This window comes from Tympanuchus pallidicinctus, unplaced genomic scaffold (genome assembly GCF_026119805.1).
Source record: "Tympanuchus pallidicinctus isolate F22 unplaced genomic scaffold, pur_lepc_1.0 scaffold5, whole genome shotgun sequence".
In the NCBI taxonomy this organism is placed as follows: Eukaryota; Metazoa; Chordata; class Aves; order Galliformes; family Phasianidae; genus Tympanuchus; species Tympanuchus pallidicinctus.
In genome coordinates, this window is record NW_026294769.1 from 45643339 (window position 1) to 45668425 (window position 25087).

Here is a 25087-nt window from a genome sequence, read left to right on the forward strand (position 1 = left end):
TGCTAGAACACACAAAACCAACTTTTTCAAATGAAATAAATTCACAACTCTGAAAAGGAGCAAACAAACAAAAACAAGGAAAAAAGCCTCTGAGACAGGAAAAAGAATGTTTCTACATAATTGGTCCTATCCTTCACTGGTGCAACATAGTAACATCAGCTACCATACAAATTTGCATGTAATTTTGCAAGTAATGGTGTTCAGGAAGAGGATCTCATTCTCCATCTTCTACACTGCAGGAATGACTGAATATACTACAGAGGCTTTCATTGTCCTACAAAATATATGGTGTTTGCCACTGCTGGATACAGATCATCAGTGCTGAAGGACCAACATGCTGACTCAGCATAGGACATCTTACACTCTCTAGTATTGACAGTGATGTGAAAAACAATCTGTTCTGCACTAATACCAAACCTGCTCTTAGGTTGCACCTTCTGATCGAAGCTCTGTTCTACAGGTGACAGTTAACAGGTGCAGTGTGGGAAGCAGAGGCACAGTTTCAACAAGCCAACCCAGAGGACAAATGCAGAGTTAAGGGAATGCATTAGTGTCATCTGGATTCAAGTCCATGAGAAACCAATGTCAGAGCAGTTTGTAAAGCTTTGAATGCCAAGAGGTGATCAAAAATTTCAAGCAGAAGCATGATCTGAGCCTGTAACTCCTTACAGAGAATAAACAACGGAGAGAAAGACAGGCTGTAGTAAAGTGAATGGAAGGAAGGAACTAAAAAGAGGACGGACGTATGTAATGTATACTGGTGCAGGGTTGTATCTCCTGGACCCAGAAACTGCCATAAACATGAGCTAATTTTACAAGATAAGTTACATGCATGCCCAGTTCAAGAGGGCAAGAGTAAAACCCTGATGGCAATGCTATGACTCTGGCTGAAGAGCTTCATTTTCCCCCTCCCATACCTGAAAGCCTTGAATCCTTGCCAAATACTCCAGCTGTTTTGAAGGCTGCACTGCAGAACAGGGGGAAGCAGGAGATATTCCTTTTAGACCTATGGCTTCGGCAGTCGGGGACGTTCCATTCATGAGAAGTTCCCTGGCAATTGTAGCTGTGCTATTTGTTGTAGGAGATATGCTGAAGAAAGAGCTAGAAGTCTGGCTCATTTCTTTGGGTGACAAATAGCTTACAGTGGTACCAGGGGCTGATTTGTTGCGGCTTGCTTCCATCTCTTGATAAACATCAGGAGAGAGATGGAGTATTCCCTTTGGTGCTGAAAGTAAAAGCAGAGATCATTCTTATTACGCTAGAACAGTCTTGGAATGTAGACAATTTTCATTAACATACTTTTCACCAGAATATAAAGTAAGCACTTAAATACAGTATCTTTTTTCCACAGTAATTGTAAATGAAATTACCTAACTGTTTGGAAGCAAAGCAGACCTGAAGTGCTCTTCTTCCTCCCCCTCTCCCCTCACCCTTTTTAAGTAGTTAAAAACTTCTGGACTCTAAAACCGTGGCAAGCACAGAATACACAATGTGAATAAATAAGGTTCTGAGTTCTGCAAACCATGAGGAACAGCTGCTGCTTCAGAACAGCAGCACTATCACTATTTCGGTACAACCTTCTGCCTCCTACCTGATAGAGTCATTCAGGCTGTTGTTTGACAAATACTCTAAACTAGCCTGTGACAGCACATCACCATCAGAAGTCCTTCTTCCCTCTCCCACCTACAGATGTTGTTTGTTCTCTCCAGCTGCTCTATTGCCTGTGCCAGCACAAGCACCTGTAAGACCATGCAGTGACACTCATGAGAACGAGCAGTTAGAGACAAAAGGAGGGCAGGACGGCTCCTTGTAGGTAGCTGCAGTGCCTCAGGAGCTGGCTTAAAGCATCTGCTGAATTACCACAGCAGCCTGGGCTTAATTAATCCTAAATGGCCTTGTAGCCACATCGTTCCTGCGCTCATGACTCCTGTGCAACTGCCTGCCCTTCAATCTTTTTTAATTTTTGTGACATTTAGCTGCATATACAGCATCCTATAGTTTGCGTTGTCTTGGACCACGCTCACACTGAGCATAGAAAGTATGCATGTGTCATTATAAATATCAAAAAGAATTAAAGGAAACATTACAGAATTACATTTATTCATGTGAACTGCAGGAAACATTCAAATATTTCTAGTGACATCTAAACTAGGAGCAATGGGTCCACATTTAAAATATTTAATATTTTTAGAGAACATCTTGATCTCAAACATCCTCAAAACCAGGAACATGTACGTAAGCAGTTTTGATAATATTTTTGTGTATAAAAATGTGCAGAATTAGGGACAAAGTTTGGTAATTTTATACACAATGAAATATTTGTTGGAAGCACAAGTACCTGGTCTGCTGATGTAAGAGAAAAGCTTCTTTCTTATTGTTATTAAATTGAAAAATGAGCTTGAAATGTTTAATTTCACACCAGCACATTGATTTTCTAGTGTACACCTGAAAAAAACATCTGTGAATTCAAGCCACATGGCGTTTCATTTTAGAAATGACAAACTTATTTTTTAACTAACTTAGTTATCTCAAGAGAAACCAAAGCATTCAATGCTTAATTCACTTGCAATACATATTAAAGTAATCTCAGACTGAAAAATAAATTCAAAGAAAAGAAATAATTTCCAGCTTCCTGCAAAGGACTATTCTGCTCCAAGAAGTCCAAGTGGTATTCTTAAGTGAAATGTCTACTGCAAAAAGACTTTAAAAATATTACCAGTGATTAATATTCTCATTTTCAACCACACAGTGAAAATTGAACTTCCTCACTGCTGACTCAGCAAATTGCTTACAGGTGAATCTTTTAATCGATTTACTCACACATTTGGCTTTTAAATTAACAGTGATTTCAAAGAGTTGGAAAGTCAGCTCATACCCTTCACAAAGCTCTGGAAAAGTTCTGTGAAGGACCTAGCTGTGGGGTTATGCGAGCCCAGTTTGGAGAGCGTGGCTGTTCTCTTTAGGAACATGCAAAAGAGAGGATAGAGCTCTGCTTTGTGAATATCTCAGTTTCAGAGAGAAATGCTGCTGCCGCTGCACCCAGCACTGTGCCAGCACCGAGGCAGAGCTGGATGCACCTGTACCATATGCCTGCTGCTTGCCCTGCCTGTGTGGGGCTGAGGAGTCCTAAGAACAAGGGTGATCTTGCACTGAAATCCAGAGCTAAGAACAAATTCACAACAGTACTACTTGGGAAGGATGGAGGACGGGGTCTCCAAAGTGTCTTTCTCTCCATCTGAGACAAGGTAGAATATAACCTTGCAGAGAATAGCAGCTGCGTAAACACCCATTATTATTCTATAGTGCATAATCATCGTGTAATAGAGTGGTAATATACCCTTTTTCTGAGGCTACATCCTCCAAGGCTTATCACTGATCACACTTATATATAGTTTTATACAAGAGATAGTATGAATGAAATTAAAAAGGATACTATAGATTCAGGTAGGTGAAGTCAGGTTTCAAAAACAAACACAAGGACACTGAGTGATGGGGTGTTTGGTCCCTCCTAAGACCTGGCCCACTGTATGTCTGATTTTCAACACATACTTGAGAAATGAAAATCAAAATTGAACAGAGTCTATAATAACATACTTTAAAAATAATGCATTAGTTCTCCAGAAAATAAAGATCATGCAACATGAAAAAAAAAAAAAAAAAAAGTTTCAAGACGTTTTAAAACCAAATCCAGTACAGCAGATGTCTGTTCCATTGATGTAATATTACTTAAAACAAACATTTTACATGCTTTCTCAGCCATCTCACTGTTTTTACATGATCCACCCAAATGTCTAACTGCTGTCTGGAACAATGGTTTGGAATACTTCCAGATTACTAAGCTCTCTAAATGTTAAAATAACTAATATGCAGCATATGATGAATAAAAAGATATTGAGCAAAGTATAGCAAATGCATCTAAAGCACTGCCTTTACTCTAATGGTGATGTTAAATTAATAATAGTACTTCTACACTTATGCAACACCTTTCAGCTACAGACTTCAAAGTGCTTTATAAGCAATAATTAATTTAAATCATACATTGGCTCAGAGAGCAGATATTATATTACAGTCATTGATTAATTCTGGAAACAAAGTAATGTAATATTCCATTACAATATAGCCATTACATTAATATAGTTGCAAGCAATTAAGATTTTATATTCAGGGCCCATGTTTCATGAAGCTTCTTAGAAACTTGCTGTAAAATCCAATAAAATTTACTCTCTTTGAAAACTTCTATCAAGCATGGAGGTTTTTTTTGGAACTCATTATGTATTTCTAACATATTATTGAGGAAGTTGTTTTTTTTTAATATCATGCCTCTGTTGTCTGCTTACTTCAACTCTGTTGAATCCTTCAAGGATATATAATAACAACTTAGTTACTGCAGTAACTATGCTATCACAAAACAAGGAATATGACATCAATAGAGGAGTAAGAGTCAGATCAAATTTCTCCAGGAATTCTCATAATTAGTCTTCAAACAAGCACTTTAATAAAAAACATGGGACAAAGAAATCTTTTGCTCTAACACTTCCTTGTGTTGCAGTAGAACACTTCTAGGTGAATACTTTCATATATCTGCTAGTCTTTCCCTCCTCCCCCCCAGAAAAAAAAAGATTTTTATGTCTCTGCTAAACAGTTATCCCATACTGACTTTGTCATACTTCAAAGGTAACATCACAACTATTAAGAGTCACAGGAACTGTAATTCTACCACTTAGACCAACAACACTGCACCTTCTGCTGGACATAACTAAGAGGTACATTCATGAAACATGTTAAAATAATTTCCATTTATATTATTTAAACCTGTGGGCAAATGTGTTACCAAAACATTCAAGCTAGAGATGCAATGTAATCACTAACATTTGAAAAACATGTCTTACTCATCCTTGGCAGTAATTGCTAGCAGTCTCTTACAAGCTTCTCTAGTCTCTGAAAACTCCAAACCAAAGACCTCTCTCACCTAAGAATAAATCTCATCATCTATTGTCTACTTTTGCTGTCACAGCTGCAACACAATTTAGACTCCAACACAAATGTGTGATGCAAAATGGCTTCATGAGTCTGTCCCTTGAAGTGCATCTCTGTACTTTGATTCCACTTCTTTTTATAGCAGCAGCAGTGGCAGTCTTCAAAAGATCTGTTGAAGTGGTGCTATTTTTAACCCTAATCCTTTGTCTACAGGGTCTCCCTGCCAGAGGGCTCCAGGGGACTTTTCTGCAAATGGGCTGCCACCAGAGAATGGCTTTGGAACTTCACTCCACATAAGCAAAAATGTAACTAGACTGTAAAATAGAATTTACTGGATATAGGAACAGAGACAAGTTACCCCATAACAGTGGGCCTTCTAAGCTGAGAAAGGTTCACAATGATGTCAGTATTGCCTGCAACTCTGAAGTGTCTATACCAGTAACACTGGTGTCCCATTTTCAGTTTTCTATTTCTGTCAGGAAAATATGAAAAGCTAAGATTTTGATTTTATTGTTAAACTCCAAAAGATGATGTACAACATCAGGTTTGTATTGTCAATCCACATATGTAACAGAGCTGATTTTCTCTTTTTTCCTGATCGACACTGTAGAGATACTCTTCTGTATAGTATCTACTTCATGTCTTTTCCAGTTTCAAGGCCATTCATAGACTGTTTCAAGGAAACTCAGTATATTTGGTCTAAACCAAAACCAAACCACAATTTTCTATCTGGGCTCCCATAATCCAACAGAAAAGTTACACTTGTTGGTGCGTCAGGAGTCCTGTAGCTGGTGTATGGCTTCCCCTGACATTCCTGTAGAGCATATGCTCTTCTTTGCGCTACAACCACTGGAATGGGATACAAACATGTCGTAGTACTTACATGTCTTGTCTAGTGACACAAAATGAACAGGATATATAATTCAGTATTTGACTTGCTCATAAACTGTTTAAAGCCATTATCTCTGAAATAACTCTGAAAATAACTCATCAATGGATTTAAAAAAAAAAAAGATTGTTCACAGAGACTATCCAGTATTTCTTGAAACTGAATAAAAAACTCAATCAATAACCATCCAACTTTGTTTCACTGTATGCTACCCATATTCAGATTGAATAAAGCCTTCTACTGCACTGCTGAAAATATGTTGCAAAATTTTGAACTAAGATATTAAGTAAGAAAAATTAGACCCAAATGCAACTCTGATTTCATTATTATGTAAGTTAAAATGGACAAAATCTTAAGACACATGGAGAATTTTCACTTGCTACAATTCTTCCACAGAACTGGCATGTTTCGTCTTATAGTCCATTACAAACTCACTGGGAGCAAAAAAAGAGAATTTATACAAATAATTATTTCAATAACAAGACTGAAAAATATAAATACTATCATAAAAAGTAGTTATCTTTTCATACTTCACTCGTTGTAAAAAAGCCTATTTATATACTGAAATATTTTCCAATTTTATTACCTCAGCAGGAACTCAGAAAACATCAGTCAAACAAGTGAATAGGCAAATAGTATGTCCATTATGTTTTCAGTAACAGTCTACACACAGTCTTGGCTGGAAAGCCAGGATTCAATCATTATCTACTTACCACAACTATCTGCGGTATTTCTAAGTCACCAGCTACTGCAATATTCAGATGAGACAAAATGATCTCGTCTATATGACCTTAAACAAACTGATGTTATATAAAGACACTTGTTAAAATTCTAGCTTACTTAACCTTAAAATAACCATGACATTTAAGTAAAAACTATTTTGTTCTTCACGAGGTTAGGTCTTGATAGACAGACAGACAGACAGACAAACAGATTGATTGATTTTACTGAAACTCTTTCAGTACACCCAATTTGAAACTGTAGTATCACACGAGACTTAAACTGTATATATTTTATGTAATAACTGATGTTAAATGCTAGTGAGAAGAGTCCTTTGAAACATTTCACAGCTTTACTCTGGAAGATTATGGGAACATACAGTTTTGTTAAAAATAAGACCTTATATATCTTTGTAATGGGAAATTTCTACAGATATAATATGGAAAAGACATAAGCAAAACACCTACACTATTATTTCTACATTATAATTTCTGCACAGTAAGGATCCAACAATATAATGGCGTCCCATGCAATCTACAATCTAGATGAAGTAAAAGAACCAATATAAATGCAGAAAGATACTATTCCTATTAGTAAATGAAGCTAGAGTGCTGACAGATCATGGTGCTTGTAAAAGCAGCAAAAAAGTGATCTTTGAGAGTGTGAAGTAATTAGGAGAGTGCCTAAGTACAACCAGACAGTGACTTGTTTAGGCAAGACTATTCATTAACAGATTAAGAAGGGAATAAGAACTGTGATGATGAAAACAAAAGCATGACCTGTATACAGAAGAGATGAAAGAATGAGCAAGTCTGAAAGACAAGGATAGAGAGGTTGCTGAAGCTAAGAAGGTCAAGGGGGACATCAACAAACACAGCATAGGTATGAGTGAAGATGAAATCAGAGGAGGAGAAAACCGTGGGGGAGTGGAAGTCATAGGGCTAAGATGTTTGATGTAAGTAAAGAGGATGGAGGGGAGAATGGAAAATTGTCTTGGTTCTGACAGCAAGAACGCCTCAGTTCAAGATCTTTAAGGAAAATATTACTGTAGACTAATGGCAATGTAGCTGGTGGGTTCCAGGTGAGAAAAAGGGTGGGGATGGGAAAAGGACAAAAGTGAAAGTATTGACACACATGCAGTATTGAGGTTAACTGAGGGATACTGCTCAGTTTGCTTGGCTGAACAAAGAAGATTAAGTGCAGATCATTTTCAGAATTAGATTCTTAAATCTGAATTTGAGAGTTAACATCAAGAAAGAGCTTTGCGCTGATATTTCCCACTCCGTTTTTTTCAAAGGAATGGACGAGCAACTCTGAACAAACATAATTCATATAGGAAATTTAGAAGACTTGGAAAAGCAAAAGCTGAATTTCTCTGAAATCAACTACCCAGACAGCTGGCTATCTACTGTCATGGTGGCAGTTCTCTCTTACCCATTTATACATTACAGGCTTTGTGGTTAAGCAATCTCCTAAAAAAGCTAAGACTTGTTTTTTTTCTCAGCCTCAGAACATTCAAACCATTGCTCTCACAGCCCAAGTGTATGTTTCTCATTTACGCTTAATCTATGCTATTCAAGAACCAAGAACAGGTTGCTTGCAACATTTTTGTTTAACCTGTACCTAAAATACACAGAAGGTATTTTGTGCAAACCACTATAATACATGACTGCATCTTCACTTACAAATGTTTTAATCAACAGATAATCAATAGTACAATGTCATGATTGCTTTAGATCATTCTTTCTCTGTGGATTTATTGCATTTTGACAATATCTGATCCTTGAATCTCTGTCGGCAGATCATAGTGATCATTAGATACACATCTCCACACAGAGGTTTCCATTACCCAGATTACTCTGTACCTCATGAGTACTCTCCTAGTGAAGAAGGAAACTGAACCTACATTGTAAGCCTCTCAACTTTCTGGATGCATGTTTAAAACAGTAGGTATGCTAGAAATATACATCTATACTCAGCAGTGATGGCATCACATCTGAAGATGCAAAACTTGTATTATTTTTATTACCTAACCAAGCATCTCAAAAGGAAGGACACGTGGGGAATGGAGAAGGACCAACAGTCTCGCACACCTCAGTTGTGTCCAAATCCCATATCACATACAGACACACTGATTTGAATCCTTCCAGAAACAACAGTACTTAGTACTGAGTAACAATGCATACAATGCACTGGAAATCACCTCTGACATACCCCAGAAGGAATTAAATGTTTCAGCAAAATATAACACAGATAAACTTCATTTTAAAATGTCTGAAGTATAAAATAAAAACTTTACACCCAAATTGTACACTTCTGTTACTGTTCATAGAAATACAGAGGTATTAAATTAACTACTGTAAGTCTTCATCAAAATCCCCAGCTGGAAAATAAGCATATGGAGGACTATTTTAAAAAGTTTTTATAAAACCATCAAGTGCCAGAACTATGTAGTTCACATAATTTTTATTTCCTCCAAAGTGAAGATACTCCCATAAAGAAGTTGATAACTTATTTATTGTGCTCCTATTTCTCCACTTCCATCCCCCTACCCACCCCCCCAAAAAACCCCCAGAGATTTCCAAATACAAATTTGAATGTAACCATACAGTTAGGGTCTACATTAATGGACAAACGCTGAAATTTCTCATTACAGATTTAAGAAACTTCTGAATATCTAATTGCTTTTTTTCTCTCACAGCTTGTTTTCTACTGAGAACAATTGCAAGAGATCATGTATCTTTGTTCCTTAGGAGATCATCTGTTCCTGCTGCTCATTTACCATCTGAAATCATTGTCATCTGTTAGTGACAATCTAACCATCTTCACAGTGACTAACTGTGATGTCACAAACAAATGATTATGATTTCAGGTGGTGAACAAACAGCAGGAACAGATGTACTTTGAAGAACAAAGATTGCAATGTCACACAGGAATCCTTAGTAATAAAATGTTAGGCAGTAAAAACAAAAAAGCCTGTCCTTTACTAAGAGGTAGGCTTCTTCTGAATGTAACTGTTTTATCATTAGTTTTTTGATATTTATGTTGTGGAGACCAACATTTCTGGAAATAGATAAAGGAAATCTAGTCTATGAAAACTGAGGGTAGGACAAAAAAGAAAATTTATGAAAGCATTTTTTTTTTTCCTTTTTAGAAATATAAAGAAACCTCAAATTATTTTTTCCTTTGAGTTTTATACAGTTATGTTCTTAATTTTGCAATATTTTATGCCTCATCTACAGCTTCTCCTAGAACACATGCCGTATGACATGTATGCTTATCCCTATCCAGAAAAACAAACCCAAAAGCTGAATGTTCCCAAGAGACAACAGTTTGCATTAGGACTGTTTATTTGTTTCACATTTTGTTTTTGTGAGTACTTGCTTAAGTCAAATCCTAAGAAATAAATGAGTATCCTGTTAACAGTAAACATCTTCTACATGAGCTGCAAATATTTGTGTTGTGCTCAAAGAATACTGGCTTCAACATCACTTTCAGGAGCATCATGGAAAAATCTCACTCATGTCTCTGTTATTCCACGTGTGGAAGATGTCTGAGATCTTCCAAGCAAAGGAACAAACAGGTTCTTGTCTCAAGTCATCTTTGGGATTGTGAAATGAAGATGAAAGGTAAAGAAGTAAATCAGTGGGAAGAAGCTTTGCCAATGAGTAGGAGGAACAGAAATGAAGTCTGCTGCAACGGTAGCTACAAAAGCACATGAGGTAGGGGAACAGGAGAAATTTCAAAGACATGTAACAGGAAATACTAAAAACGCATCAAGTATGTAGGAGGATAGACTGAAGGGTATTTCTCAGCCAAAACAAACTACATAATAAAAGCACAATGGAATCTGCTCTTCAACTCCATTTTTTTTGTTTCTGTTGTACTACAACGTACAACTTCACTTTACTATTCTGGTTTTATTTCACATAGTTTTATATCAAAATTTAGTGCATTATGTACACAAAGAAAGAGTACCTGCCTGCGAAAGGAAACTGATAAATAATATGCTGGGCTAACAGGATACAGTAACCTTCCTAGAATAAAATTATTAGAAATCCAAATAGGAGATGCCAAGTGGTAGATGCAGTGATCTTAGAGCCTATCCTAGGTTTTCAAGACTGCTTAAAATTAAATTTTAGGATTACAACAAATGCAAACATCAAGTGAATACTGCATACATATTCAAACCCTTCCTATTCCATCAAATGACAGCACAGCCCCTCCGAAAACAAAAACGATACACTGTAGTCAGCTAGTTAGCATGAATGAGTCCTCTAGATTAGAAAAGGGAGTAAAGGACTCAGGGGATCAAGCACAATGGTGTCTGAATAGCACTGTCAGAAAAAAAGATGATGGCTACTGACATATTTAGTACCCCTCATTTGATTTCCAATTTACTTGGGTATCATAAGAATGAAAATGAGACCATCTAAGAATGCATTTCCATGCGTTAGAAATGCAGTCTAGATTTAGACTGTAAACCTGTTCTGTACTACAGACTGTGGTATCTGCAAATACATCTGTGCCAATGCAAGAAGAAGAGTCCTTTGGTTACCACAGGCTTACAACACAATGATTGCTGATCCTGTTTCCTGATGAATGAGTTTGCCTTCACCTTCTAGATCTGGCTTTACATGTATGTTCAACCAAGCACTCTTACGAGGTAAAGCATAATATTTTCTTGTTGGTGTAGTAGATGGTAGTAAATGGTCATCCTATATCTGTACATATCTTTGCTACAAGGCATGGTGAGGATAACAGAGAAAAGCTTGAGGTCTTATTTTGCTGTCCTAAACTTCAATATGTTAACATTTGAAGATGTTAACATTTGTAGACGATAATGGGCCATGTCCCTACAGATTTTAACAATACAAACAGCAATAATCTAGTACTGGTAAGGACTTCCTTCAAGACAGGGCTTGAAGGAAGCAATTAAAAATAAGTCTTAGATCCTGCAATATCCTCCATTTCAAGGAAAAAACAATGGCATATGTTGAACCAAGGTCACTAGAAATACTGGCAAGACTTTGGGGTAAATTGAAGCACAAATTATTCCTCAATTCTTCCCCAGGTCCAGCAACTGAGAAGACTCCATATATACTTGAAGACTACTGAATTCTCTTAAAAACTACATTTAGGACTAAGTCAGATGTCAAATTCAGATGTGTAATAGAGGAAAAAAAAGACAGCTAATATACTTTCACCTCTATTACAATTCATAGTTTAGAGATGACATTTGAGACTCTTATGAGGTTCAAAAATCAACATGGTTCTAAAGAAGAATTAGGTACTCATGGAAAAGTGAATTTGACCTTTTCCACACTACACCAAGTCCAGAGCTGGGAAAAATTGTAGAAAAATGGGATGGTTTGGGTTGGTAGGGAACTTACAGACCATCTAGGTCCAGCTCCTACCAGGGGCAGGGACAAGTCCCACTACACCAGGGACCAGACCAAAGCCCCATCCAGCCTGGCCTTGAACATATCCAGAGATTTAACAGCTTCTCTCAGAGACCTGTCCTGAGAGACCCTGTCACTACCCCCACAGTGAAGAATTTCTTTCTTGTATCTAACTTAAACCTACACCTCCAGATCAAAACCATTACCCTTCATCCTATCTCTGCACTCCCTGATAAAAGAATCTCTCCCCATCTTTCCTGTGATTCCCTTTAGGTACTGGAAGGCTGCTATACAGTCTCCCTGGAGCTTTCACTTCTCTCAGCTGAGCAACTTCAACCTCTCACCCTGTTTTTGTTGGAGAGGTACATTCAGCCCTCTAATCTTCCTTGTGGCCTCCTCTGGACCTGCTCCAGCATGTCTGTGACTTTTTTAAGCCATCCTTTGCCAGCTTAATCTATCAGAAAGACCTATAGGCTTGTCCTGTTTGTTAACAACTGTAGTGTCTGCAGTGAAACTGAAGCTGGTCTTCACCAGCAAGGTCTCCCATGTCTTTGGGTGCATAGACAGGTCTCAAGGAAGAAGACAGAAACCACTAGAAGTGGAAGCTGATGTGATTTCTAGAGAAAATTTCAATCCATAGAAGTCCACTGGACCAAATGAGATATATCTGTGGGTTCCAAATGAACAATTTTTTGTCTTTTGTGGCCACTATCTGTCATCCTTGAAGAGCCACGCAGATCAGAGGAAGTCTCCAACAACTAGAGAAAAACCTCATCATCTTTATGAAAAAAGGCAAGCTGGTCAGCCTTACTTTAGTCCCTAGGCCAGGGACTAAAAGGGACTTCCTCATGCAGAAAGTCTTCTAAAAGCCATTACAGACAGACACAGGAGACAAAAAGTTGCTGGGAAAAATCAGCATGAATTTATCAAAGACAGAATAAATACCTAAACAATAAGAAATGCCTGAACAGCCTGATTTTCTTTTATGATAGAAAAATTGGATTTATGAATAAAGTGAGAACTGTGGATGTAATCTGCCTTGATTTTAGCAAGGCTTTGACACAATATCCCACAGCATCATTGTAGACAAGCTGGGATCTTAGAGTCTAGGAAATTTAATTTTAAATGATGAAAAACTGCTTGCAGGATAGTGGAATGCTTTGTGAGATCTAATAGTAGCTTTCCGATACCTAAGAAAAGTTTGTCAAAATGATGGAGTTGGGCACTTCACAGAGGGAAGGTAGCAGCAAAACAGGAAATGATCATCATAAACAAACAGATGTTCCAATTGGATAAAAATAAAAAACACATGAATAAATAAATCAGTGTGAGGAAAATTATACGTTGTTCTGAGAAGCTGTGACATCTCCACCCTTGGAGAAGAAGAAGATGCATAAGATACATGCAGCCTTGCTGGAATGCGGTACTGACCCTGCAATTCAGATACTTCTTTAATTCCCCAACAACCTGCAAGACTCAATGGCTTAATAAAATCATAGCTGATTTTATTAAATGAGCAAATAAAAAATGTTGAAAATAAGGGTAAGTGAAAATCATCTTGTTCCTGCATTTATTCACATCTATACTCACACACAGGATACTTCAGACTTAAGTGATCAAATTGCAAATCTAGAGAAAACATTTCAATTGGCTTGAATAATTTAAATCCTACAGAGACTAAAAGAACCAAGAATAAATACGAATGTAGGAAACTATACTTACTGCTACTTGTTGGCTCAGTAAACCCAACATTCTGTCCGTTCCAACTCTTGTTTTCTCCAAGCTGAAACAGAGACAAAAGAAAGAGACAAATAAGTAAAGATTAAACTACTACTTAAACAGCACAATCATATTTATAAATTTAATTGAAAAATTCTAAAAAGGGTGACTTGGGATTGCCACCTCTGCTCACACATCTTTGCTAACATATTTTACTTTTGGTCTAAAGTAGGTTATTTAAGGAATGTACCCTTCATGAATAAACATTAATAACTACTGCCTAACACTGAAATATAAATATTTCTCCAAGGATTAGGCTCTACTCAATGTTACCAAATCAGACTTAAAATTAAATGTTAAAAGCAGCTCTCAACTGAAAATATACACAGACTACAGAGAAACTACATTCTAAAACAAGAAGATCCTAATATCTGCTTATGAAAGAATGCATAAATAATGCAAAGTACTTGAGTGCAATTTTAAAATATCTACTTGCTAGGAATCCACTTAGTTACCTACGTAAAACCAAAACAGATTCCTGTGATTTTTTTTTTTCTAATACATAGGGTTTTTGAGGAAGGTAATGGTCTTCACAGGGATTATAACTGAATCATAGAATCATAGAACTGGTTATGCATAACACTGGGTATTATGTGATACAGGAAAAGGAAGCAATTAATGTAAGATGTTCAGAATAAAACAATTCCTGAAATCTACAAAGTAAATGAAGTGTCAGTATTCTAGATTTATGTGTAAATGTAGAGAAATGTCCTCATGAACTGTGAGCTATTGACTGTCAGATCAATTAATGTTACACAAATGATCCTTTTCAAATTTCACTGAGATGCAGACACAGACAGAAAATCCTCACTATCAGTACAAGCTAAGGGATGCAAGGATGGAGCACAGTCCTGCCAAAAAGGACTCGGGGGTACTGGTGTATGGCATGCTAAATATGAGCCAGCAAAGTGACCTTGCAACCCAGAAAGCCAACCATATGCTGAGCTGCACAAAAAGAAGTATGGCCAGAAGGTCAAGGAAAGTAATCTAATCCTGCCCCTCTACTCTGTGCTGGTGAGACCTCACTTGGAGTACTGCATCCAGATGTGGAGTCCTCAGCACAGGAAAGACATGGACCTGCTGGAGAATATCCAGACAAGGGACACAAAAATGATCAAAAGGATGGAACATCTCCCCTGTGGGGACAGGCTGAGAGAGCTGGGGATGTTCAGCCCGGAGAAGAGAAGGCCCTGGAGAGACCTGATAGCAGTGTTTCAGTATCTAAAGGGGGGGCTGCAAGAAGGAAGGGGACAGACTTCAGCAGGGTCTGTTGTGACACAACAAGGGAAAATGGTTTCAAAACTAAAAGAGGGGAGATTTAGACTGGATAAGAAATAAGTTTTTTAGTATAAGGGTAGTGAAACACCGGAACATGTTATCCAGAGAGGTGGTGGATGTCCTGTCTCTGGAGACATTCAAGGTCAGGCTGGACAGGCCTTGGAGCAACTTGATGTAGCTGTAGGTGTCCCTGCTCAGTGCAAGGGAGTTGGACAAGATGACCTTTAAGTGTCTCTTCCAACTCAGATGATTCTATGATTCTGTGGCAGGTCTTAGATGTCTCTCAAACTGGATACACAATTCCACAAACTTAATTTCACTTAACTTGTTTTATTCATAGAATGAATAAAAATATTATAAGTATATCCAGAGAAAAGACAGTTCTTCAAAAGAATACACAATCCGAATCTGCAAATATGTTTGTATGTGTATGTGCTGTTACAACAGCATGGTTTTAGCACGAATCCACAAAAACATGACTGCAAACTCTCCCAAATGCACTGCTACAAAATGAACAAAATTCTAACACTCTTCCCATTCCCCTCTTTTGCTGTTTATTATTTACATCATGATGGAGAATTTAGTAAGAATTTGACTGTCCATAAATTATTCTTAGTGCTGCTGTCTCACACAGATGTAACATACTCCAGTTTTCTTCTAAGAGAAGAAAGATGGCAATACGAAACGAAAAGGCAAAAAAAAATGAAAAAGTGAAAGCATTGCTTTCCATTCTCACCTGTAGAATATAATTTTGGTAGCTACAAAAAATCTCCCAGGGCACTATCTCAGTGCTCTGCACTTATACTACCAATGTGAAAATCAGTGAAAAACAGTGAAAATTCTCCATTTAGAGGCCAACTTGGTCTAGCTAATATGCATTGGGCTCCACTTGGCATGCAAAGAAACAAGCAAAAATCTTCTAATGGCACATCTTTACCGTGCAATTTATACGGAAGGAATTTTACAATGGTCAAATTGGTAGAGCTCTCACAGCTATTTTCCTTCTTCTCCAGCACCAGACATGTCTTGAGTGAGGAGATTATCTGAGCGGGTCCCAGTTAGTGTTGACTCCTCAAGCAAGAATGCTACAATTTTTAGTGCTGAATTAAAGCATCCTTCAGATCAATCAGAAGGCTGTATTTCACTCATTCTGTGTACAGACACCATGAGAACGCTTGTCAAAAGAAACAGTCTGACACTCCAAATTTAAACAATGAAACAGAGTTCCAATGAACTCTGGAAATAAATAAATAAATAAATAAATTACTGCACTAACTCTTTGTTTTATGTGTCCACAGTATTTTGATCTGGTAATAAGAGTCCCAAACCCAGATGGTACTACTATCTCTCCTGCTCTATGTGTAGAGCACTTGTTCAGTTTGAGAACTGTTTGTTTTTTTTTTTTAAATCTATACTAAATATCGTGTTTATGTGCTTTACATGGTCAGTCTACTGTATACAGAAAATCAATTCAGATGTTCTAAAAATATTTTATGTCCTTTAGCCCAACAAAACTATAAAAAAAAATAGATTATCTTGAATGCACCCATTTCACAAATCTTGAGTAGTGCACATTTTGTGTATACAGCATCAATTTGATCATTATGTTCAAAATAATATTAGGCTTCTGTGCTTTACCCCAATTCTAAGATCTCTATTTCTGCAAATATGTAATTACACTTGTTTTACTGTCTTTTTTTTTTTTTCTGAACAATGCATAGAATGCAAGAAAAGAAAACAGCATCACCCCTTCCGTAACCACTCAACAGCACTACAAACAGATTTATCATGTGGTCCCTATAAATGCCCAGCAGAACATTCTGTTGACCTGAGTCAACAGTTGGCTTATGCAGCCACAGCAAACATTTAAGCTGTGATCAAAATATACACATGGAGGAACCGTGTGTGTGTGTGTGTGTGTGTGTGTATGACAGAAGCTGTCCAGAGTCCACAGCTTAGCCAGATGCCTTGCTCTGATCTTGTCAGGACACAAAAAGTAAAACTTTAACACCTACTTTGATTATAAAACCTTTAATCAACGAAGTCAGGATGGGCTAGGAGTGCTACTCCTAGAATTATTCTAGAATATATTCAATGGGAAGACAAATAGCAGTGAGTACTTTATGTATGAAAATTAATGACAACATTCTTCCCTATTCCAGAAGAGGTGTCCTCTCATTGTACCTATAGCAGTATAAAAAAGGAATATTTTTAAGCAGAAATATAAACACAAGTTACATGTACAATTTTGCATACAACTTCCTTCTGAAACTACATTTCTGTTCTCTATTGCTCTTACTACACTTATACTACCTGCTGCCTTGAAATGAAGGCTGATCTCTGACATGCAACCCAGCACAATGCACAAGTTTAAGGTTCTTTTCATACCAAGTGATTAGCTGGTATGGCAAAGAAATCTAGACAAAGACAGAATTTTGGCATCACAATTGGTTCTCACCTTTTCTGTCTGGTCTTGAAGAGGAGTAGAGGCTTTGTAACCCAGCTGTAGCAACATTGCTTCTGCTGCATTTCTTTTAGCTATCTTCTTGTTTGGGCCTGTTCCAGTAGTAATCTCATTACCTACTTTTACCTTAAAAAGAAAATATTAATTATAATTACAAAAAATGCAAGATCGTTTAACATCGCCACACAATAATCTTGTTGACCTACCATCAGCTCTTCTGATAAAGATTCAATCCTGTAAAAGTAAGAACTGTACCAAAGTGGATTACAATATTGCTTCCAAACTTAAAGCTTGTTGGGATTTTTCAAGATCCACAAATTTATACCAAAGACCTACATTTCTATTTATCTTTTTTCCACCAACATCTGTGTCAATCCTGTTCTCCCTGCTGAACATCTTCCCCAGTTATGTTTCTCACTCTCTCCTAACATTAGAATAACCTGGACTCCCTGGTACAAGCCTTCAGCAGCTTGCCAGCGTCAGCAGGACAATATCCTGAGCAACGGAGAGACAAACAATGACCCAGAGATTGTGGTTCAAAAAGAGCAGTTTTTCAGATGGATGAAAACTATATTCACATTCCTTCCACCTCACTGCACTGCAAGAAATGCAGGAGTAGGAGCCGTTTCCTTTTTCTGTCTTCAGACCTGAAAGCTTTTATCAAAACTTTCTCTGAAAAGAAGGCTCCCTCACTGCTGGACCTGTGTTTGTACTGTCCAAAGCACTTCCAACAAACAAGATGCCTTTTACACCGCAAAGAGAAGTTAAAATGTAAAAAAAAAATAAAAAAAAAAAGACAAACTATAGATGATGAATATCCTCAAGTCTCAAACTCATTCCTTGAGTTTTGTACCACTCTTACCCTATTGAGGCTGTATGCATCTGATCTGAGGCATTAGTACTGTCACTGCAATTCATTTGTGCATTATTCAAAGTTCTTGAATAGCTGTACTTCATTTTGTCCACTAAGGTATTTTATTTTCCAAATTATCTCTGGAAATAATACATGGTTCCAAATCATGTTTAAAAAAAAAGAAAGAAGAAAAAAAAAAAAAAGAAACAGAAAATAAAATAAAAACAATAAAATACTCAAGGCAATCTGAATAAGAAAAAGCTTAGAGGTCAGTGAGATGAAGCATTCTGTACTGAGCTTAAAAGATGACAAAAACAGGCACACAGCTCTTAAATAAATAATATATGCTATTTAGTAATTTATGGTATTCAATAATTATTCACTTTCCTCAAATTTTCATATATATTTTTTCCTAAAACTTTTAAGTTTTTTTTACTCAAATACCTATTAATTCTAAACAGAAAGAAGAGGTTGTAAATAAATGATCACGAACATCCCTTCAAAATACATATATAATTAAACAAAAACATTCAACCACATAAAACAGAAATATTAACAACCTTGATATAAAACCTTTATGATCTATGTAGATCAGAAATTTCAATCAGAAAACAGCCAATCTACTACAAGCTTATATGCAATAAAACTGAGAGACCTTAATGGGACAAGACAAAATGATAATTTATAACATAACCCACAATAAATCAACGTTCTGCTATTTCTCAGACCTGTAAAACTGGTTTAGCTATTATTATAACCTCTATCAAGGATTAAAGGCCTGACTACAAAGAGAAAGAGCTTTCTGAAATTAACTTTGGGAACAGAACACCAACTAATGTCATCAGAGGTTTTCTTCTGTTTATCTAGTGGTCAGGACAAGTAATTGGATCCATTTCATCACATCTAAACTAGCTCTTTGTGTGACAGATAAAAATGAACATATTATCTTTAGATATTTTACTTCCACATTCAATTAAATTAAATGAAAACACTGTTTAAGTAGTTTATACAAAGGCTTTATATTCTGATAAGGTCTTTTGCACGTCATAATGAATCCACAGAGACTTCCTGAAGTCAGGAGAAGCAGAAGTATGTTTTTGTGTCAAAGAATTAGAAAAGGGTAAATATATGGCTACAGTGTTTAGAAGTATATATGAAAAGCAAACCCTCTATGAAATTTCTTTGATTTTTTTTCTTCACAGGTCTTCTCAGATAGTGGAATCTTTTACGTATTCACTGCTCTTAAGATTCTTTTTTTTTATTCAAGCCAAATGCTTTACCACTGCTGAGAATTCTTCAGTGGAAAGCCAAATTCTCAGCTCATCATTCTAATACTGGACTGTGTTACACAGCACTTTGCTGACTCCACATGGAACCATCTCTAACTGAGGCAGGATTTGAGCACAGCAAAAAATATGGTCTTTTTCAAATATTTCTGAATAGCATAAACAGTTGGAAATCCAAGATTATGTGCATAAACCAGAACCTAAAACACAAGGAACCCTATATATATATGTGTATAGGTTTTTTTTTCCCAGAGATAAAAACAAATTGTTATCACTGAGATCCAAGGAAACAAAGATTGCTAGCCTGCCTAGACAGACACAAAGGAAGGATTTAAAGACTTCAGTAAAAATGTAACTTTTTTTTCTTGAGAAGAAAATGCTAGTACATCATAAACTCTACTTATGATCAGAAATGACGTTTTGGTGCGGCTTGTGGACAACAGGTCAAAACATGCTCAGGTTTCCTGTTCTGGACGGCACAAAATTATTCCAATATATATCATATGCTTGGCTACACCAAATCCCTGTAAATGTTCCAATTTAAAAATCAAAGAAACATTGATGACCTACTGTATTATATCCAAATCTATTAACTGAAGAGGCTAAAACGTGTGTCAGAAGGCTGTTTCTGTCATATTTCAAATAACAATAAAAGTACCGAAGCAGATGAAAATCTAAAAGGAATTCTTAGAAGATTGACAGTACTAATTTTTTTAAACCAAAACACTTGGTAATATGGAGTATATTCTTCATATTTCAAAATACTTGCTTGTAGTGCAACACTCTGATTAACGACTGCAAAACTTTCAAAAAGAAAAATGGAAGTATTTTTATTTTAAATTATGAACAAAAAGCAGCATTAGGGATGCAGCCAGAAACCACTAGGTGAAACAAAAATAAGAGTATAAAAATGCAACTACAAGAAAAACTTTCATAGGGCCCTAACTATTTCTTTCCACCAAAAGAAAGAAGGAATAGGGCAGGGTAGTTCAATTGGAAGAGTCCTTCAAAGATTATGTAGTCTAACTGCAAAGAAGTTCACACAGGTACTATGTTTCATACTCCAGTTGTATAGCTGACTGTAAAGCAAAAAGCTAAACACACTGGAATCAGCTTTTGTGTTATGCCACCATTTTTCTCATGTTAGAGCATGACAGAGCAAGGGCACTATCTCAGACACAACAGCAGATGGTACCTGCATAACAAACTCTCGACGGCGAGGCATCCCTCTCTCAGAAAGAAGCACATACTCTGGCTCCTTCTCCTTTTTGGCCTGTTGGATCTGAGCCAGACGACTGATAGGATTCATTCCTTGACCATATTCAGGTCCAGTCTAAAATAGGTTTAAAAGATATATTTCATTATGTATCAGTATTATATATGCTGTGCTGCCTTACTACCTCTAGTACTCATTTTAAGAGAAATAAGCAAATTTCACACCACCCACTGTCTGCCACAGTTATAAGTAGCATGGATATTTATCAAAGGTGAGCTACTAACACCTTAATCTATCTATGAACGTCTTGTGGAGATGGAGAAAATACAGATTCATCCATTATATTTCACTGCCCTATTTCTACAACCCTTCCCTGGGATCCTTAAAATAGACTGCTAGAATGCTGAACATGCAGTACATTAAGAAGAGTTGATTTTACATGGGAACAAAAAAGATCTGCCATTTAACAAAGGAAGGTGCATTTGTCTCATAATTTCCATCTCAACATTCCTGCCTTCCATCCCACAATGCAATTAAAAGTGGAGAAAGCTTGCTCTGTTTGCATGCCAGAGGAATTTACCCTCAAAATGTTTGTATGCAGTGAAGCTAGGAAATACAAAAAAATCCAATAGCTAAAAATGGCACACACCATGAGTCACCCACAAAGTATTTAAAATACTTCAAAATGTACCGATAATGGGAGTACTGATCTGATAGGGGAAAACAAATGGACAGAATTTTTTTTTGTCCAAGATTGCACAGACAGGTGAAAAACCACAGTCTCTACAATCTATTTGTATTAGTTCTGAAATACTTTTTGTGTTACTATTCATACAATGAATTCTCTCCCAAAGCAAACAACTTTGAAAATATGGTTTGTAAAACCTAAGGAAAAGAAATTTAAGATTCAAACACATTCATCTGATTTAACAGATGAATATCATAACACAACAGAAGAACTTAAAAATGCAAATGACATTTGAATGTAGAATAGTTTTAATGTTACTGTGAAAGTTATTCTTCATTTGCAGCACAAATGAAGAGGCAAAGTTGTGCTTATTTGAGCTTCTCAAACAAACAAGTGGTCAAGAAACTAAGAGATGATATTAAGAAAGCTGTGCAGCGAATCCTTATAGCGTTATCGCTGAAGTCATTAGAGAAGATGAAGGTGAAAGAATTAAGACAATGTCATGCACAAGGGCAGCTGTGTGGGCAAGAAGCCAGTCAGAGACAAAGGGAGAGCAGTCTAAATAAAGTGCACGACATAAGATACAGGCTCATAAATATATGCAAAAGCATACAGGAGTTATTGTTGCCATTCTTTGTGATGCTCAAAATACATGCAGGTTAAACTAAAAGGAACGGACACAAGAAAAGCATTTCAGAAGACTTCATATTCAAAAAACGACAGCTTCCTACACAATCAGGTTATTTTCACTAACGTCTATTTCTAACATCACCAACTCTGGATAATTCAGTTCCAGACTGTAATGGCAAATGGTGTATGGTGAAATAAGAGGTTTTTACTTGGTTACACCCTTAGCTTCCTTCTTGAGCAAAACGTATCAAAATGAGATGGCCAGAGAAAACAGCCTTTTTCAGATCTCTCAGCCTTCAGATCCTTAAAGCTGCATTGATGTTGGTGGTTCTGAATTAATAACTTTTAATGCTATTTTTTTCCTAGTGGTTTTTGAGAATTATAGACCATGAATTTCAGTAGGAGCTAATTACCTAATCAACCTAGATTTCCTTGGGAAATCACATGTCCTGCTTTGAGGGCAAACAAAATAAGATTAAGAAACAACTTATGTGTTTTACGATTTTGAAGTCTCCAGAGTATTTGCTTAAACAAGATGGTTGTTCCTGCACAAATCTGCTCTCTATGTACTTAGGATGAAGATGTCAAATGGTCACACTTCTGTGTATTTATTTATTTTAGTACCCTTCTTGATAATACTCAATGAGGACAGCATTCAAGCTATATTTAAAACTTCACATCATCCTGGTGTGATGTTACCTCACCTGACATAATACAAGCCATGGACATAGCTGTGCATTTCATCAAAAGCTGCGTATCATCACAATTGTTATCAAATCCAGAAAACTTGAAGAGGTTTTTTTTTCTCCCTCTCAGAAACAGAGATGAAATTTAAGCCCTAAAACATTACTCTAAAGTATAGGTTTTAGATGTGAAGGTTCCCTGTTATTTCCTGTAGTTTTTGTCTGGAGGCTGCATTCTATGGGAACAAAAGTGACTGTAACACCAGGCACTAACAGCCCAACTCTCCATGATCATCACTAATCTAACACAAGTTTGAACGGCTAAGTATGCTTTACATATACTTCAAGCAGTATTATTTTGCACAGGTCTAAGCGACCATCCAACATGCCAGACGATGAAAAGTCATGTACAAAATGTTTACTATTACCTCACAAAATAATACTTCCTAAAATAAGGTATCATTTAGGAGATTTTGATCACTTGCAAAGCATCTTCACAAGGACTGAAAAGATGACAGGTTAATCCGATTAGCTGCACAGTGCTGAGACAATGAAGTGATGCATCATAAATATATGGACACTCTATGGCTGCTTTTGTTAGATCAAGTGGAGGATTGATTACTTCGGATGGTCTTCTGTTTCTGTTCATATTGAGGATGAGTACACAAACCAGGGCTAGTCACTGCAGGATAACTCAATTCTCTGAGTAGCAATAAATCTGCCACCAGGAATAAAAGCACTATTTAAGAAACTTGATCTTAGAAGATTCCAGAGAACCTAAAGTGATGTCTCATTGGTGCAGCAAAAAGCACATCAACATCTTCTAGGATTGCATACACTTTAACGGAGAGATAGTTCAAAGCCTACAAGTCCTCCTTGAATCGGTCTCCAGAAAATTTTCAACCTTTTTTTGAGAGCTGAAGGACGTTATCAAACAAATGCTAACCTTAACAAAGGCACATGAAACGAAGAAAGTATGACAAGTGACACGCTAGGCTGAGATGGGAACAAACTCTTGCATTTCTTTTAAATCTCTCCAGAATCAAAACAGACTGATGTTGAAAGCAGGAAACTCCCGAATCCAGCTCAATGAGGGAAGAAGCTGGACTGTACAGCACTTCTCCAGATCAGTAGTATTTCATATACTCAGTAGTATTTCATATACTCTCTCTGAGGAGGAAAGAGTTGAGATAAAGCATTATATATTCCAATGAGGCCTCTCAAAGGAGATGGTGCTAAAAATCCTTGTGAATGTGCAGAGTTGCTTGGAGGCTTTGATCCTCCACTACACTTGAACTAACTCTTGCTGTGATGTGAGCTCAGTTAAGAGACAGCTCCTTACAAGCCATTGCATTGGAGAATTTCACAGCATTGTCAGAATTAAATAAATAAGTAAGGTATGAGATACAAACAAATTAGTAACAATATTGACATAAAATGGCAAATGAGCCTTTACTGACTTAAAATCTGAGTAACTGTTTCTCTCCCAGCAAGTATTCTTAATTCCGACAAGGGTAGACACATACCTTCAATATTGTTTTTGGACGTTTTTTGAAGTACAGTTTTGGCTTTTCAATCACAGGAAGAGGAGGAAGCTTCTTCAGCTCTTGAAGGACAGACATTGCAGCACGTTTCTTTGAGAGCTTCTTACTGTTCCCTTCTCCTTCTGCAGTGAATTCTCCTACTGTAACTCGTGTGACAAAGCTCTTCATGTGAGGAGGTCCACTTTCTTTTATCACCTTTTAAACAAAAGTGTTTGGAGTCAAATCATCCTATAACCTAATGTTTATATTTTTGTGCAATATACTTAATACCAATGAAGTCCTTCTCCTACTCGGAAGCATTTAGATGGGTTTTCACAAAATCTAGATGAGTCTTAATGGCAGTGCCAGGTTTGAGGATAGAAAATGAAGGCTGACAGGATAACATTAATCTAACCATCATATACAGTGTTTCACAGAAAATACAGTAGACCTGCATTTTCAAAATATATCAGTTATACAGTATACAGCAGTAACGCATATTTAAAACAAGGCTGCTGTTGTCTTCTTGCAAGGCACTTCCCATACTGAAGAATTTCAATTCATGAAGGTCCATCAATCTTTCTCTCCATACAACATATTCAAAACTGTGCTTACACAGCACTGTTTGAATATGTTGATCGTTTTCTTCTGTTATCATTAGAATCTGGAATGTTCATCATACATGGTTCCAAATTTCCA

At 36.8% G+C, this 25087-nt stretch overlaps 1 protein-coding gene across 6 annotated transcripts in view; it reads right to left on the reverse strand.

Moving 5' to 3' along the window:
• Nucleotides 1-25087, reverse strand: part of STAU2 (staufen double-stranded RNA binding protein 2) — a 164190-nt gene that overhangs the window by 79223 nt on the left and 59880 nt on the right. For 5 of the 6 annotated variants that reach the window (XM_052703832.1, XM_052703831.1, XM_052703836.1 and 2 more), the window contains 5 exons: nucleotides 24392-24604; nucleotides 20844-20981; nucleotides 17504-17635; nucleotides 13711-13771; nucleotides 918-1225 (listed from right to left, as the gene is read on the reverse strand). In XM_052703832.1, coding sequence (XP_052559792.1) covers nucleotides 918-1225; nucleotides 13711-13771; nucleotides 17504-17635; nucleotides 20844-20981; nucleotides 24392-24604 — 852 coding nt within the window. The remainder of the gene's footprint in view (nucleotides 1-917; nucleotides 1226-13710; nucleotides 13772-17503; nucleotides 17636-20843; nucleotides 20982-24391; nucleotides 24605-25087) is intronic. The other variant, XM_052703835.1, reaches the window with a different exon arrangement.